We start from the raw sequence: 18,240 nt of genomic DNA, 5'->3' as shown, positions 1-18,240 counted from the left end.
GCCATGACTCAGTGAAGTGATTGGTGGTCGTTTATTATAATATCTTGATCACATGACATACCGCACATGGATTCCACCCAGTATCAGCAGATTCTGAAGAATAATGTTCAGAAATCAGTCAAGAGGCGGACGTTATGACAGGGTTGGATGTTTCAGCAGGACAGTAGCTGCGTCTCAAATGGCTCACTATGCACTCATGCACTATGTACGTATGCACTTACACACTCAACAGCATAGTATATGTATGCAGTGTCGTTCCAAATGGAATACTAACGTTTTTTTACTAAGCGGAAATGGAAACCGTTTCCCTGTTGACGTTGACGGTTACCAAATCAGTGATATAAATGAACAAACTATCAAATCATGAGTATAATGAGTATAACCGCATTCACCATCAGGAGGCGCTATAATCACTCTCATAAGAAAATTTAGCTTTCACCATCCAAAATAATTAGTTATCCAACATGTGCGCCCAATAGCTCCGCCCCTTCCGCTACGTGAGAAAACCTGCGGTCGTTGAGTACGTGAAGTGTCCATCATTCCACACTTCATTTTATCGGCTGAATGAGTGCATCATCCGGGTAATGCAAGTTCACTTATTTTTAGAGTTTTCAATGTGAATGCACTTCTTACACTATTTATACTACAAAATGGCGTAGACTAGTGTATAAGTATGCGATTTGGGATGCAGCTGGTGTCCCAGTTCCAGATCTACCAAGCAATTCATGCTCAGACACAATCCAGTGGTCTAAAATGGCCATCCCAGTCCCCAAACCCAAGGTCAAACTTTTGCATAAGGTGATAATATATATATATTTCCTAAATGATATTTAACATAGCAAGGAGATTTTCACATTATGTCAGATAATGCTTTGTCTTCTGGAGAAAGTCTTATTTGTTTCATTTTGGCTAGAATAAAAGCAGTTTTAAGGTCATAATAATTAACCCCTTTAAGCTATATATTTTCCAATAGTCTACAGAACAAACCATCGTTATACAATAACTTGCCTAATTACCTTAACCTGTCTAGTTAACCTAGTTAAGCCTTTAAATGTCACTTTAAGCTGTATAGAAGTGTCTTGAAAAATATCTAGTCAATATATTTACGGTCATCATGGCAAAAATAAATAAATCAGTGATTAAAAATAAGTTAAAAATTATGTTTAGAAATGTGTTGAAAAAATCTGCATAAATCTGCTAAAAAATAAACGGGGGCTAATAATTCTGGCATATATAATATATATATATTAATATATATATATATATATATAATATTATATATATATATAATATATATATATATATATATATATATATAAAACTGTGCTTCAACATGAAAACACAAAAGTGCGCTGTGATGCAATGTCAAGAGCATACTGATTTAACAAGCAGTGAAAAGCAATAGTGTCTGGATGCAGACTTGGTTTTGCAAGTTGAGAGTTCTGCACATTTAAGAGATGCAATGTCAGACACAATGCACTCAATGGAGCTAGTGGTGTCACTGTGAGGGGTAGCGTTAGGGGTGGGGTTGGGTGTAGGCATTAAAAAGTATTGCATGCAGCTCAGATTGCAACTGCACCAAGTCTGCATCCGGGCCCCTCTCGAAAAAGCAGCAAAAAAAAACCATGTTGGCCAATAAGAAAGGAGAAAACAGTGCACATGCTGACATCATGGGACAAAAACTTCTTTAGTGGCCACACAACCACACTCTACACCCTAGCTGTGGTTTTCAGAAAGTTTGAGTTTCAGTCACTTGATAATGCATTAGGACAAACAGCAAAACCAGAAAAAGGGAGGTTTTGAAAATACACATGTTCATATGGTAAGTGCTTCAGAGTCCCATAGAAAGGTCTTGCTGACAACAAGCAACATATGCTGTGACAAGACCAGGTGGCATTACTATCCAGAGAATGTGACCCTACAATAATATTGTTTCTCAGCTCACAGCTCATCTAAAAATGATGACCTTCAGTTGTCTTTTTAAGCAACTAATAAACAAAAAGGACAAAGGAGATGCATGTACATGAAAAAAAAAGTGGCAGGGAAACTAACTGCATAGTCTTATAAGATAAGTTAGGAACATTGTGATTACCATAGTTCAGGAAAACCACACGGAGATTCCCTCATCATGACTGTTAGACAGTTTTTGAAGGGTCAGTGGATTACTGAACAAGCTAGCGTAGAAACGCCAAGCAGATTAAGCATGACTGCTGCTGGGCCCTTACAGTCTGTTTTGCTTCTAAAAGGGATTAAAGTTTACTCTAAGTTCAAAGTGAGTGATCTGCAAATCAGGAAGACTTTTTTCTTCCATAGCAACATGAATATAAATAATATTTTTCACTATTACAAACAATTTTGGAAATCATATATAATGTCACGATCACCAGCAATCCAGCCTGTAAAGATTGCTGGTAAACATGCTGATCGGTGGAGAACTACAAATCTGCCAGCAAAAGAACTACATATTCTGTCATGCAGCACACACACACCTGCACCAAGTCTCCAATGATTAGACTCACTCACAGCTGAAGCCACTCATGAGCTGATTACATGGACTATAAAGTCAGGACACAAACACACAGAGGTTGCTAAGTCTTGTTTACTGTTTAGTGACATCACAACGCGTTTCCTTTGTCTTGCTTTGCCGTGGTTTGATCCTCGCCTTGTTTATCTGTTTATTCCCGTCTGCTTCCTGCCTTCTGACATCTGTCTGTGTATTTGACTACGACTTTGGATTGCCAATATACATCTGTTTGCCCCTGGGTTGACCATTGCTTACGTGACCTCTCTAATAAACCTGCATTTGGATCCACACTTCCGTTGTCAGCATCACATCACGTTACATATAGACATATAGTTGCAGGCAAAATTATTTTATTTTTCAATTAAAATTTACCAAGTAATGTTTGACAAAGTAAGGCATCTATTCTATTTTCTTTCTATTATAAGTCTTATTTATTTTAATTTAGCTGGAAGCAGCTTAAAAACATTTTAGAAATGATTATTATTCATTTTCTTTTCGGCTCAGTCCCTTCATCAATCCGGGGTCACCACAGCAGAATGAACCACCAACTTATCCAGCATTTGTTTTATGCAGCAGATGCCCTTCCAGCCACAACCCATCACCGGGAAATACATACACACTCATTCAATACAGACAATTTAGCCTACCCAATTCACCTGTACTGCATGTCTTTGGACTGTGGGGGAAACCAGAGCACCTGGAGGAAACCCACACGAATGCAGGGAGAACATGCAAACTCCACACAGAAACGTCAACTGACCCAGCCGAGGCTCGAACCAGCAACCTTCTTGCTGTGAGGAGACAGCACTACCTACTGCGCCACTGCATTGCATATTATTATTATTATTATTATTATTATTATTATTATTATTATTTATTATTATTAATTATTATTATTATTGTTATTATTATTATTATTATGATTACTATTATTATTATATTATTATTTATTATATTACTATTATTAATATTATTATTATTATTATTATTATTATTTTTATTTATTATATTATATTAATTATGATTGTTATTATTATTATGATTACTATTATTATTATATTATATTATTATTATTATACTATTATTATTTAATATTATTATTATTGTTATTTATTATTATTATTATTATTATTATTTATATATTATTATTATTATTATTATTATTTATTATTATTATGATTATTATTATTTATTATTATTATTATTATTTATTATTATTATTATTATTATTATTATTTATTATTATTATTATTATTATTATATTATTATTATTATTATATTAATAATATATAATATATTGCTTTTGTCCAATGACTTGCCTAATTAACCTAATTACTGTAACCTAGTTAAACCTTTAATTTGCACTTTATGCTAACTAATATACTGCAAAATAACTAGATAACTAGAAAATAAAACAAATAACTACAAAAAAAGGTGATGTACTGTCATTGTGACAAAGACAAAATAACTTCGCAATTAGTTATTAAAACTATTGTTTAAAAATGTTTTTGAAAAAATCTAATCCATCTCCATCTAACAGCACAAAAAACAACAATTTCACAAGAGGGCTAATCATTGGCCTTCAACTGTATATAAACAAACATTGACATATTTGCCCACAAGCGGTTCAAATAAATATCAAGGTTATTTCTGCATCAGCCAAATCCCCCTTAACACAGAAACGGGTTCAAATAGAGGAAACCTTAAGCCCCTGCCGGCTGACAGACGCTCAGACAGAGAATGTTGGGGATTATTCAAAAAGCAGCACGTTACATCACATGAATTTAACATTATGAGAGGAAACCATCATTACTGGGAGACACAATGTCGTGCAAATGAACATTACAGTGGAAACCCAGACGCAGCACAGCACACACTTTCTTTTGACCTCCATAAATCCAGAAATGAAGCGAAATGCTGATACAAGAGCGAGGAGGTGAACTAAGAGGGCCGATAACACCTCAACTCAGCATTTTTTGGCTAAATACTTTAATACAGTGCACACCGGCACTGGTGAGTGATGTGGCTTCTACAATCCCTATTTTAACAATCCTCTATTCATCATAATAACTCTGCTAACCTAAGGGTGGAGGGTCTTTGACATGGATTTTCAAGTGTGCTGATTTGGAACTTCAGGTGTTATTTGAAGCTCTCCTATAAAGCCAGCCAATCAGAATCAGAGTAGCTCACTATGAATAAACTGCATCTTAATCACTTGAGTTTAAATGGATGATGATGATTCTAAAGCCAAAAATAATAATAACACTTCATTCATTCATTTTTTTTCGGCTTAGTCTCTTTATTAGACAGAGGTCGCCACAGCGGAATGAACCGCCAACTTATACAGCATATGTTTTACACAGCGAATGCCCTTCCAGCTGCAACCCAACACTGAGAAACACCCATACACTCTCATTCACACATACACTACGGCTGATTTAGCTTATTCAATTCATCTGTACCGCATGTCTTTGGACTGTGGGGGTAACCGGAGCACCCGGAGGAAACCAACGCGAGCACGGGGAGAACATACAAACTTTACACAGAAATGCCAACTGACCCAGCTGGGCCTCGAACCAGCGACCTTCTTTATGTGAGGCGATCATAATCATAATAATAAAATGTCTTTGACAAACAGTGCCAATTTGGTCCTTTTTTGTAAAAGGTCCAATTTGGTAATAAAGCAGCCAGATAATCCGCTACCTTTGAGTTTCACACGTTTCCTTGCACCTTTACTTTCTTTATTGTCCAAAACTGGAAATTTATCTTTGGCTTCACCCCACAACCGCATCAGCGTTCACATTACACACATCACAAAAAAACAGGCAAATACACAAATACATTCAATCACATTTAAAACTCAATTTAAAACCCTATTTACACTTAGAACCCAGTATCTAAAATTTGAATGTGTCGGCACAAAGGACATTAGATACACATTTTTCTTTACTTGAGGTTGCCTAAAACATTTTTTAATTATTTGTTTTTAGGCGTTTTCACCTTTATTGTAATAGGACAGTGGAGATTTAGAGACAGGAAAGTATTGAGGCAGAAATAGAGGAAGGGTCAGCAAAGGACCTCGAGCCAGGAATCGAACTCGGGTCGCCATGAACACCTAGGTGCCATGTGTCGACACACTAACCACAAGGCTATTGGCGCCGACCCTAAAATGTCTTTTTGATGGCAATTTTATATTTAAGGGCTGGGAACAATCTTCAGTAATGACATGTGCTTTCTGTTTAATTCTCATTGAATTTCATTTGGTTTTCTTTGTGCTTTACCTACAATTGCACTGGCAATTTCATCTACTCGACACAGTTTTTGCTTTTGCTTGATTGGCGACAGTCCATACCGTGCAGTCATGTTAAAATAATCAGATCAGATATACTTTCTGCATTGCTTTTTTTAAAACGCACTCTGCATTTGCAGCAAATGTCAATCCACTATCAATAAACGTTCCTAAATATTTAAAACATCCAACTGTCTCTTCATGTCCCTCAAGGACCAGAGGTTTCACCCTTGAGTAAGAAATAGTTTATTTCTATTAATTATCATCTCCTTGGTTTTAATAAAATTGATCTCCAGTGAACTCATTTACACCAATTTTGAAGCAAATTTATTTAACTTCACTCAGAAAAAAGGTACAATAATGTACCAAAGAAGGTACAAATCCTTGTCACTGGGGCAGTACCTCTTTATGGAACATAATTGTACCTTAAGATAAAGAAACAAATTTATACCATTGCAGTTTGTATCTTTGAGGACATGATTTGTACCATGGGAAACCAAAATGTACCTTTAGTTTTTAAAACCTGCAGATACAATATTGTGCCTTCAGTAAAGGTACAAATCTGATCCATGAAGGTACCACTACAGTGACAAGACACTTTGTACCTTAACAGTGTCAAATGTGTTCCTTCAAGAACTACACTCAGAAATAAAGGTATGCATGCTGTCACTGGGGTGGTACCTTTTCAAAAGGTACACGTTTGAACTTAAAGGGTCTATATTGGTAGCTCAAAAATATATATTAGTATCTAAAAATTTTAACACTTTTGTACTTTTTTGGTACTAATATGTACCCATTAGGTATTAATATGTACCTTTTAGGTTGCAAATTTGTACTCCAGTGACAGCTCGCGTACCTTTATTTCTGAGTGTATTTAAAGGCGTTTTGCTAATGTATATCCAAAATGCGTCAATTTATTGTCAGTAAATATTAAAAAAAAAAGGTTCTTTTTGTGTAAATGCAACTTTTCCATTTACAATAAAGAATAAAAAATACTTTAACATAAGTCAAAAGATCTAATTTTTGCTAAACATTTCACAACACTTTTCACTAAAAGGTTACAGAAACATATTCTCCCATCTAAAATATAAAACATTTTTTATTTTATTTTAATCATTTTTTACACAATACCTTTGCAATCACTTCACAGTTATGCAAAATATAATTATGCAAAAGTATTGTAACGAGATATGCACAATGTTTAATTCATTTTACAATTCTAAAATGTCTGCATGAACACTTTGCATATGCAGGACTTTTGCCTAGATAGATAGATAGATAGATAGATAGATAGATAGAGATAGATAGATAAGATAGATAGATAGATAGATGGATGGATGGGGATGGATGGATGGATGGATGGATGGAGATGGATGGATGGATGGATGGATGGATGGATGGATGGATGGATGGATGGATGGATGGATGGATGGATGGGTGGTGGGTGGGTGGGTGGGTGGATGGATGGATGGATGGATGGATATGTAGGCATGTAGATAGATAGGTATGTAGATAGAAAGATAGGTAGGTATGTAGGTAGATACCTACCTTCATTTCAGGTACAAGGTACAACTTTTACAAAGGTATAGAAAACTGTTCCTTAAGGAACATTATTTGTGTTTAGTAACAATTTCTGTTTAACGGAGAGAAGATTTCATTCATTCATATTCTTTTCAGCTTAGTTCAGCAGAATGAACCGCCAACTTATCCAGCACATGTTTTATGCAGCGGATGCCCTTCCAGCTGCAACCCATCTCTGGGAAACATCCACACACACTCAGTCACACTCACACACAATGTACCTCATGTCTTTGGACGGTGAGGGAAACCGGAGCACCCGGAGGAAACCCACGCGAACGCAGGGAGAACATGCAAACTCCACACAGAAACACCAACTGACCCAGCCAAGGTTTGAACCAGCGACCTTCTTGCTGTGAGGCGACAGTAGTACCTACTGCGCCACTGTGTCACCGAAGAGAAGATTTTTTCAACACATTTCTAAACATAATAGTTTATTTTATCTTTGCTATGATGACAGTAAATAATATTTGACTAGATATTTTCAAGACACTTCTATACAGCTTAAAGTGACATTTTAAGGCGTAACTAGGTTAATTAGGTTAAATAGGCAGGTTAGGGTAATTAGGCAGGTTAAAAATATATAGCTTAAAGAGGCTAATAATTTTAACCTTAAAATGGGTTTTAAAAAATAAAAAACTGCTTTTATTCTAGCCTAAATAAAACAAAAAAGACTTTCTCCAGAAGAAAAAATATTATCAGACATACTGTGAAAATGTCATTGCTCTGTTAAACATCATTTGGGAAATATTTTAAAGGGAAAAAAAAAATCAAAAGGTGCTAATAATTCTGACTTCAACTGTATATATAGGCTATGACAAGCAGTGTTTACGGGATGGCATTCCTATGGTATTTCAGTGAGCTCGCGTTGATTAATAATGACATCACTCGCCCCCTGCGATGCCTTTCCGCGTCTCTCTCCATACATGGGCGCAGGACCGAAAGCCTAGCGCGGGTCTCAGTCTCTCCTCTCCGCGCCCTTCCATTCATGGCCACTCCGCTCTCAATGGCGCTCGGGCTACCAAATATGGAGAGGGAAGTCCAGCGACCCAAGGCCACTCGACGGCTATAAATTGGCCGCGACTCAAGGCGCTCTCAACCATTCGCTTTCCAAGGGAACCAGCTCCTGGTGCTGATCTGGTAAGCACAGCTGAAGCTTTCAGAAATGTCAGACTTCATTTATTGGGATGATCTTCTGAATGTTAGGATTTAAACTAGGTCAGTTCTATGGTTGGAATTACAATGCAAATAATTGACTTGAGCTAAACAAACATTTCAGAGGCTTAGAGTCGCCAGTTAAGAATACTTTGCTGACTTTGAGTTTTAGTGAAGTTTTAATGTTCTTACTTTTAAAGCCGTGTTATGAGGAGAAGTCAATCAAGGATAAGCTTGTCAGCATCATGAATTACTTTATAGGTTATTTTTCATGCAAAACTATAGAATGATAATATTTGTTATACTCAATGAAGCTTTCAGTGAAGATTTATATCAGCAAAAGAACCATTTGAGCACCCATTATTCAATTAAAATGTATATTAATACAAAAAAATGGATATTAAATCACAGAGTCATTAATGGCAATTGTTTTAGATCAATATGGTTTATATTGAAGTGATAAAGTGAAAACATAACCCTGGCTGGAATACAAACTGACACGGGTGTTCACAGAATGTTCAAACATTTGTGTGTCTGATCCTAATTTAGAACCGCAGCGGACACCATGTGTGACGACGATGAGACCACTGCGCTTGTGTGTGACAATGGCTCCGGCCTGGTGAAGGCTGGCTTTGCTGGAGATGATGCTCCTCGTGCTGTCTTTCCCTCCATCGTTGGTCGTCCTCGCCACCAGGTACTATTTATTTTAAAGCAAGATAGCTACATTATAATTTCATTGAACTTAGTCTTAGCCAGAGCTTCACACCTGCAATGTGACTGGCCATGGATCACTCCATGTAATGAAATACATCACAATTTGTTTTGTTCTGGATCGTGTTTATGAACATATGCCATTGAGACTTTTAATATAGCAAATTGTTATGTAGAAAACTTGAAAGTAATTTACAGAGAGTATACCATTAGCAACACAGCCCTCCGGTGAAACTTTCTTTTTTTATATACATATATTTCATAAATGCTGTTTAAAAGGGAGATTTTTTAACATTATACACTGTAAAAAAACAACAAAAAAACATAATCCTTATTTCCTTTCGCTTTTCTTGTTCACTCAACTTTGGAAAACATCAGCTGCACCGACCTAAAATTATTTGTCAGTAATAAAAAAAATTTAGTTGGGTTAACATAAGTGGCGCAGTAGGTAGTGCTGTCGCCTCACAGCAAGAACGTCGCTGCTTCGAGCCTTGGCTGGGTCAGTTGGCGTTTCTGTGTGGAGTTTGCATGTTCTCCCTGCATTCGCGTGGGTTTCCTCCGGGTGCTTCTGTTTCCCCCGCAGTCCAAAGACATGCAATACAGGTGAATTGGGTAGGCTAACATTGTCCGTAGTGTATAAGTGTGATTGAGGTGTGTGGATGTCCCAGAGATGGGTTGCAGCTGGAAGGGCATCTGCTGCGTAAAACAAATGCTGTTGGTGGTTCATTCCGCTGTGGTGACCCCAGATTAATAAAGAGACTAAGCCGAAAAGAAAATGAACAAATGGGTTAACATAAGATTGTTTGTTTTCTGGAGAGGTCAACTACTCTGTAATAAAACATTTTAAGTTATGCCAATTGAACATTTTTTATCTGCAGAACTGTAATGCCTGAAGTTGAGTGAACAGAAAAAACTCACAATCCTTATTTCCTTCACTTTTCTTGTTACTTAATTTTTTAAAACATCACACGACCTAAAATGGCTGAAGTTGAGTAAACGAAAAAATCGTTTGAAATTTGGTAATCAAATGTAATAATACATTAAGAACAAAAAAAAACATAGTTCAATTGAAAAAAAAAAACTAAAACAGAGACAAATGTTTACAAAACATTTATTAGAGACAGAATTAGAAACAGGACAGTGGCAAAATAGCAATAATGGTAAACAAGACAAGGATCAAAACATGGCAGGACAAACTGGGAAAAACAAGACTCAGCAAAGAGTCTGTGTGGATGAGGTGTCATTTCAGTCCTAGTAATCAGTCCATCATGAGCTTCCAGCAGTGTGTGTGTGTGTGTGTTTAATAAGGAGTAAAGTGGTTCCTCTATTTGAATTTTAGTTTGAACATTTGATTTGTCATTTAATTATCATAGGATTTTACTGAGTGTTCATGAAATTAAATACCAAATACATTTTATTTCTCATTCGAGAATGCATTTTTATGTATTATTTGATCGTTTGAGCATTTGAGTAGTTGATTTGAAAGTTATATTTATTATTTGATCTTTTTAGGCAGTTTAATTTCCTTTTTTTTCCACATGCGCCAAGCATTGTGCTGCCCTTAACTAGGTTATAACCTACTAGGTTAATTAGGTAATATAGGCAAGTCATGTTAATTAGGCAGATTAAACATGGTATGTTCAGCTTCCAAAAGTATATATATCCAAAAAAAAATATTTTTTTGAGGGGTCTCATAATATTGACCTTAAATTTAAACATACTGTTGACTTTTATTTAAAAAAAATATTTATTTCAGCAAAACTAAAAGAAACAAAACTTTCTCCAATAGAAAATATGTACAGTTGAAGAAATATTAGCCCCCTTTAATTTTTATTTATTTTTTAATATTTCCCAAATGATGTTTAATAAAGCAAGAACATTTTCACAGTATTTAGTTTTATTTGTTGTATTTCGATACATTTTATATTTAGTATTTTGAATAATTTCAATATTATTAGCCCTTTAAGCTATTTTTTCAATAGCCTACAGAACAAACAATCGTTACACAATAACTTGCCTGATTACCCTAACCTGCCTAGTTACCTAAATAATAAAAAAATCTATTATTAGAAATCGGTTATTAAAACTATTATGTTTAGAAAAGTGTTGAAAAAAAGCTTCTCTCCGTTAAACAGAAATTTGGGGGAAAAAATAAACAGGGGGGCTAATAATTCTGACTTCAACTGTATTTAAAAGCAAATCCTGTGAAAATGTCCTTGCTTCTTTAAACAACACTTGGAAAATATTTGAAAAAGAATGAAAACACTGCAGGAGGTTGATCATAGTACATGTTAATTCATTTTTTCAGTTGTATGGATTTCTTCCATATGAGGGGGTTTGCCATCATGCCAGTTGGAGGGTTTCAGCTAATGCTGAGACTACAATGAATTTAGTTTAACAGTAGAACATGACGCCAAGGTCAAGCGATTGATTCCCTTCTGTATACCATTAGTTGTATTGGATAAATGTTGCTGCCAAATGCATAATGCAAATACTGTATGTACTGAACTTTTGACATCATCTCGTCCCCAACAGGGTGTCATGGTCGGTATGGGACAGAAAGACTCCTACGTGGGTGATGAGGCCCAGAGCAAGAGAGGTATCCTTACCTTAAAGTACCCGATCGAGCACGGTATTATCACCAACTGGGACGATATGGAGAAGATCGGCACCATACCTTCTACAATGAGCTGGTGTGGCCCCTGAGGAACACCCCACCCTACTCACAGAGGCTCCTCTTAACCCCAAAGCCAACAGAGAGAAGATGACGCAGGTAAACTTGCTTGAAAATCTTCAAAATGTGCATGCAACAACTGTACAGACTTAAAATGACACACAAATATAGTTACATTACTCAACCTGTTGTGGTTGCGTGGTGGCTCGGTGGTTAGCACTCTCCCCTCACAGCAAGAAGGTTGCTGGCTCGAATCCTAGCTGGGCCTATTGGCATTTCTGTGTGTTTGAGTTTGCATGTTCTCCCCGTGTTGGCGTGGGTTTTCTTCTGGGTGCTCCGGTTTGTCCCACAGTCCAAAGACATGCGGTAAAATGAATTGGGTAAACGGAGAGTGTATGGGTGTTTCCCAGTACTGAGTTGTTGCAGGAGGGGCATCCGCTGCATAAAGCATATACTGATATAGTTGGCGTTCATTCCGCTGTGGTTACCCCTGATAAATAATGGACTAAGCTGAAGGAAAATAAATGAATCAATCAATCAATAACCTGTTGTTTGCTTCTTTTTGTTTGCAGATCATGTTTGAGACCTTTAACGTTCCCGCCATGTATGTGGCCATCCAGGCTGTGCTTTCACTGTATGCTTCTGGTCGTACCACTGGTGAGCGTTTGTGTATACATCCATTGATATACCACATTCCTTGTAGATTTCCATAGGTTTCCATCTCATAGAAAGTAACTTTTTGTTACTTTGGTGGCTAATAGTGATTCAAATGATCTAATCTAAATAGTACCTTTTCATTTGACTGTCTTATGTCTCAGTGACAGGTTTAGAGGTGGGCATTCATGCAAAATCTTACAAATCATCTTGAACCTACAAACTGAACCATTTAAAAAATCCAAATTTTACCTAATGCTAACTTTAATACCATTTTATGTTATAACATGGGATATAGAGGAAGATATACATATATATATATATATATATATATATATCTATATATATATATATATATATAATATATATATATATATATATATGTATGTATTTATATATGTGTGTGTGTGTGTATATAAATATATGTGTGTGTGTGTGTGTATGTAGGTATATATATATGTATATGTATACATATATATGTATAATATATATATAAATATATATTATATATATAATATATATATATATATATATATATATAATATAGATATATATATATATATATATATATATATACACTAATGAAGTCAGAATTATTAGCCCCCCTTGAATGTTTTCTTTTTTTAATATTTCCTTTGTATAACAGTATAAAATTTTGTATAACAGATCAAGGAAATTTTCACAGTATGTCTGATAATATTGTTTTCTTCTGGAGAAAGTCTTATTTGTTTTATTTTGGCAAGAATAAAAGCAGTTTTTAATTAAAAAAAAAACCATTTAAGGTCAAAATTATTAGCCCCTTTATGCTATATATTTTTCTATAGTCTACAGAACAAACCATCGATACACAAAACTTGTCTAATTACCCTAACCTGTCTAGTTAACCTAATTGACCCAGTTAAGCCTTTAAATGTCACACAAATGTCTTTTAACATGTCTCTGTAAAATATTATTTACTGTCATCATGTCAAAGATAAAACAAATCAGTTATTAGAAATGAGTTATTAAAACTATTATGTTTAGAAATGTGTTGAAAAAATCTCTCTGTTAAGCAGAAATTGGGGAAAAAATAAACAGGGGGGGCTAATAGTTTTGACTTCAACTGCAATATATAGTTAAGCATAGCAGAATTCACTTCTGTCCCAAAACAGTTTTCAAGCAGCACTCGATAAACTCTGGGTTCAAGGCAAAATTGTGAGCTTGGAGCCTTCCATTTTGATGAGCTTTAATCTTGAACTTGTACATTATCATTATGAGCATATGCAGCAGACATTGCACCATCCCAGGGACAAGTTCTCCAGCATCCCTCTACTTCTCAAACCCTCATTCTTTAGTATATATAGTACAATAAATTAGTTGCTTTAGTTTGGATAAGGGTGTCAATTCCTATTACATCTCGTTAATTAATCAATCTTATTTTCAGTGTTCTTAATGAATGATGGGTGGATTCTGAGATGCAGTAAGTTGTAATGGGTTTAAAAAAAAAAGATTATCAAAGAAAGACAAACTTATTTTGATATAAAACTGTGGATTTAGCAAAATGGGCATAAGTTTGTATCTCTGCACCTATAAATGGACATTGTAAAAGATTGTTTACTGAATAAGTTCCATGTGCTGGGCACAGGGGGTCTACTAAAATAAACACTATAGTTTACTTTGGGTACAAACACCTAACTGACAAGAAAAAAGTGTCTTTTGTGGGCTTGATCTTTTTGTTTCAGACCACTGACATAATTTTAGAAACAGATCAGTGCAAACTATTTTCCAAATCCCCCGACACACATATTTTGACATCTTTCAAGTGGGGTTCAAGTATTATTTAGGGCAATCAAACCCACCCAAACCCCCAGTATTTCCCACCCTGGTTTACAACAAAAGAGCTGGATGTCCAATCCTGCACCTAGTAGGCCAATGTTCCATCCTTAATCGAGCAAACCTGAAAGATATAACCAATGTCTTCAGGATTGCGTGAAAATTCAGGCAGTTGTGATTAAAATGGAGCTAACTTCTAAAGGAGAGTGGCTTCTCTGCATCTGGTTACCACCAAACCAGAGTCTGAAGACCTTGATTAGCAGATTGGGATGTATTTAATTAGAGTTAAAGCTAAAGTCTGTAGTCCTCCATCAGGAACGGGTTTAGAAAACACTGATCAAGACTGAAAGAGCAGGTGAACTCGTTAAAGATTTTTTTGTTGTTTGTAGGTATTGTGCTGGACTCTGGAGATGGAGTGACCCACAACGTTCCCATCTACGAGGGTTATGCCCTGCCCCATGCCATCATGCGTCTGGATTTGGCCGGTCGTGACCTGACTGACTACCTGATGAAGATCCTGACTGAACGTGGCTACTCTTTTGTGACCACTGGTATGAATAAGCTATCATTAATAAACCATTTATTGTACTATATATTACACTAATATTCGGTGGAATTGTCTTCCCACAGCTGAGCGTGAGATTGTGCGCGACATCAAGGAGAAGCTGTGCTACGTCGCTTTGGACTTTGAGAATGAAATGGCCACTGCTGCTTCCTCTTCTTCTCTGGAGAAGTCCTACGAGTTGCCTGATGGCCAGGTCATCACTATTGGAAATGAACGTTTCCGTTGCCCCGAGACCCTCTTCCAGCCTTCCTTCATTGGTTTGTGTTATTATTTATTTTGTCCATCTATAATATAGTGTGTATTGCTCTAAACTGGTTGTTTTTAATATTAATAGAGACTACTCTGTATTATTAATGCTTTTTGGCTGCATTTACACTGCAGATCTTGATGGTCAATTCCGATTTCGTGACTGTATCCGATTTTTTTGATGACCTGCTTACATCATCTTTTAAAAGTGACTCGTATCCGATCGTCTGCATTTACACAGCAAACGGCAAAGGCGAAATGACCAGGAAAAAAAAGAGCGGGCGCTGACTAACAGCTGATAATTAAAGAGCGCTCTTTTCTCTATTCCTGTATGTAATCTGTTCGCAGCTTTTGACAAGCTGTTTCACTATAGTTTATGACAGAAAGGTTCCCATTTGTCCTTCTTATTTTGATATATAGGCTTTTTTAAACCAGAAGGCATCTTAATGTCATGTGTCCATGGCGTGATTTATGCACGTGATTTATTAAACACCTGTGCTTTACGACAATATAAAAGCTTTTTAAGCCCTCGTCTATGAGATTTAAGGTTTGGGACTCTCTTGAAGTCTGTTCTAAAAAGAAAGTGTCAGACTTTACGTCATTCGCTATGGTTTTTAATGATGCGCGACTCGCATTGACATGTGAAAATCCAACACAATCTCACGGCAATTCGTAACTTTTTGATTTAGTCGCTAATTCGTACGATCTAATTCGTACAATTTAGTACGATTTGCTCATCCCCCAATAATGGTTGGGTTTAGGGGCGGGGTTAGGTGCCACGCCTCCTTTTTAAAATCGTACAATTTCGTACGAGTTAACTCGTACGAATTCAAACGAATTAGCCACTAAACTGACAAAACGTAAAATACTTACGTTTTCTCGTGAGATCAGGCTGGAAAATCCGATCTACCTGCTTTCACGGCAGACACGAGGGCGCAGATCCGATTCATATCGGATAAATTTCCACATATGAACAAGGCCTGAATCTGATTTGAGTAAATCGAAATCCATGTGATTTGTTCCTGCTTACACGTTCATGGGCCATATCCAATCTGTGCCACATGGGAAAAAGAAATCAGAATTGAGTCACTTGAAGAGTGCAGTGTAAATGCGGCCTTTGACAAGTTTTATCTAAAATTATCGATTTCAGATCATTGCCTTTCAGTTATAATTTATGTTTGGTTTAATATTAGTTATATTTAGTTATTTAAGCAATTTTAATGTCTTTATGATTATATATACTATGGTTGAAGGCAAAATAATTGTAATCCTTTTCCAGAAATTTCCCAAGTTTTGGAAGATTTTATCTGACGTTTATACCTTATTTTATATCAGCTTCATTTAAATAAAACATTTTTTTAAATGTATTTTATAGTTAGTTAACAACTGCTTCTTTTGTCTACCTAAGGTATGGAGTCTGCTGGCATCCATGAGACCACCTACAACAGCATCATGAAGTGCGACATTGACATCCGTAAGGACTTATACGCCAACAACGTCCTATCTGGCGGCACCACCATGTACCCAGGTATTGCTGACCGTATGCAGAAGGAGATCACAGCTCTGGCTCCCAGTACGATGAAGATCAAGGTACAGTATCATTCAGCTTTCCTGTCTTATTGACTTAAGCATGCAGATGTACGATAACAACCGTCTTCCATCTCACAGATCATCGCTCCCCTGAGCGCAAATACTCAGTCTGGATTGGTGGCTCCATCCTGGCTTCCCTGTCCACCTTCCAGCAGATGTGGATCAGCAAACAGGAATATGATGAGGCCGGTCCATCCATCGTCCATAGGAAGTGCTTCTAAATGCAATGATTCCCAGGATACGCTGCTGATTTTGACCGACACCCTGCTGAAATTCTCAACATTACCTTCGCCGGCTATGCATGCGGGCAGATTTTGCCTCTATTTTTCCTTGTACAGTATGTTTACACCAAAGTGCACATTTTTGTAGTTATTTACTGGTTCCTGAATAAATTTGTATGTGGATATTTATTGGTTTTTTAAATAAACACGAAAAAAAAAAAACAATGTGAGGAAATTGTTTTTTTTATATCCAAATTGTTTTATGCTCTATTAATGCATTACAGTTGAAGTCAGAATTATTAGCCCCCTTTGAATTTTTTCTTTTTTAAATATTTCCCAATTATGTTAACAGAGCGAGGAAATTTTCACAGTATGTCTGATAATATTTTTTCTTCTGTAGAAAGTCTTATTTTTTAATTTTGGCTTGAATAAAAGCAGTTTTGAATTTTTTTAAACCCATTTAAGGTCAAAATTATTAGCCCCTTTAAGCTATAATTTTTTCGATAGTACAAAAAATACAGAACAAACATCATTATACAAAACTTGCCTAATTACCCTAACCTGCCTAGTTAACCTAATTAACCTAGTTAAGCCTTTAAATGTCACTTTAAGCTGTATAGAAGTGTCTTGAAAAATATCTAGTCAAATATTATTTACTGTCATCATGGCAAAGATAAAATAAATCAGTTATTAGAAATGTTATTAAAATTGGGGAAAAAATAAACAGGGGGGGGTCTAATAATTCAGGCAGGCTCTATATTGACTCTATATGGCTCTATATTGGCACTAATGTGGCCTTAGTGTCCCAACAGTGACGAATACAGCCATATCACACAGCTACGAGTGTAATATTGCATTTATACAACAGTTTGATGGCATAATCGTGTATATAAAAAGAAAATCAAACACAGAGAGTCTAAAAATCCTTTTGTATGAGGAACTACTTTCTTCCCAATTCATTTATATCTGCAGAAGTCAAAACAGCAGAAACTGTTGCTACTTTACAAACGTCACTTTAGAGCTAGTATTGGAATGATTCTAGCGTAATGTTTAAAGCAGGAGCTTTTCATATGAAAGGCCAGAAACCAACTATCATTGATAGCCGTGGGCCGAATAAATATACCTATTATATAAATAAATTATTTTACATCAAAGTCACCATGGGTAATTTGTAGTTTATTTCATAATGTTTCAAAATAAATAGAAAACATTACTTTGAAT

At 35.9% G+C, this 18,240-nt stretch overlaps 1 protein-coding gene across 1 annotated transcript; it reads left to right on the top strand.

Annotated features, from left to right (window-relative positions):
- Positions 1 to 8,494: 8,494 nt before the first annotated feature.
- On the top strand, positions 8,495 to 17,119 carry actc2 (actin, alpha, cardiac muscle 2). Its single transcript, XM_056481531.1, is given in 11 exon segments — positions 8,495 to 8,531; positions 9,096 to 9,240; positions 11,793 to 11,922; positions 11,925 to 11,948; positions 11,951 to 12,030; positions 12,504 to 12,588; positions 14,787 to 14,948; positions 15,028 to 15,219; positions 16,617 to 16,798; positions 16,877 to 16,883; positions 16,886 to 17,119. Coding segments are annotated over 10 exon segments (1,125 nt in total). The 5' UTR covers positions 8,495 to 8,531; positions 9,096 to 9,111; the 3' UTR covers positions 17,020 to 17,119.
- The last annotated feature ends 1,121 nt before the right edge of the window (positions 17,120 to 18,240 follow it).

This window comes from Danio aesculapii, chromosome 20, assembly GCF_903798145.1.
Source record: "Danio aesculapii chromosome 20, fDanAes4.1, whole genome shotgun sequence".
NCBI lineage: Eukaryota > Metazoa > Chordata > Actinopteri > Cypriniformes > Danionidae > Danio > Danio aesculapii.
The sequence above is the reverse complement of the archived record's forward strand: the minus strand, read 5'-3'. Positions and strand labels throughout refer to the sequence as shown.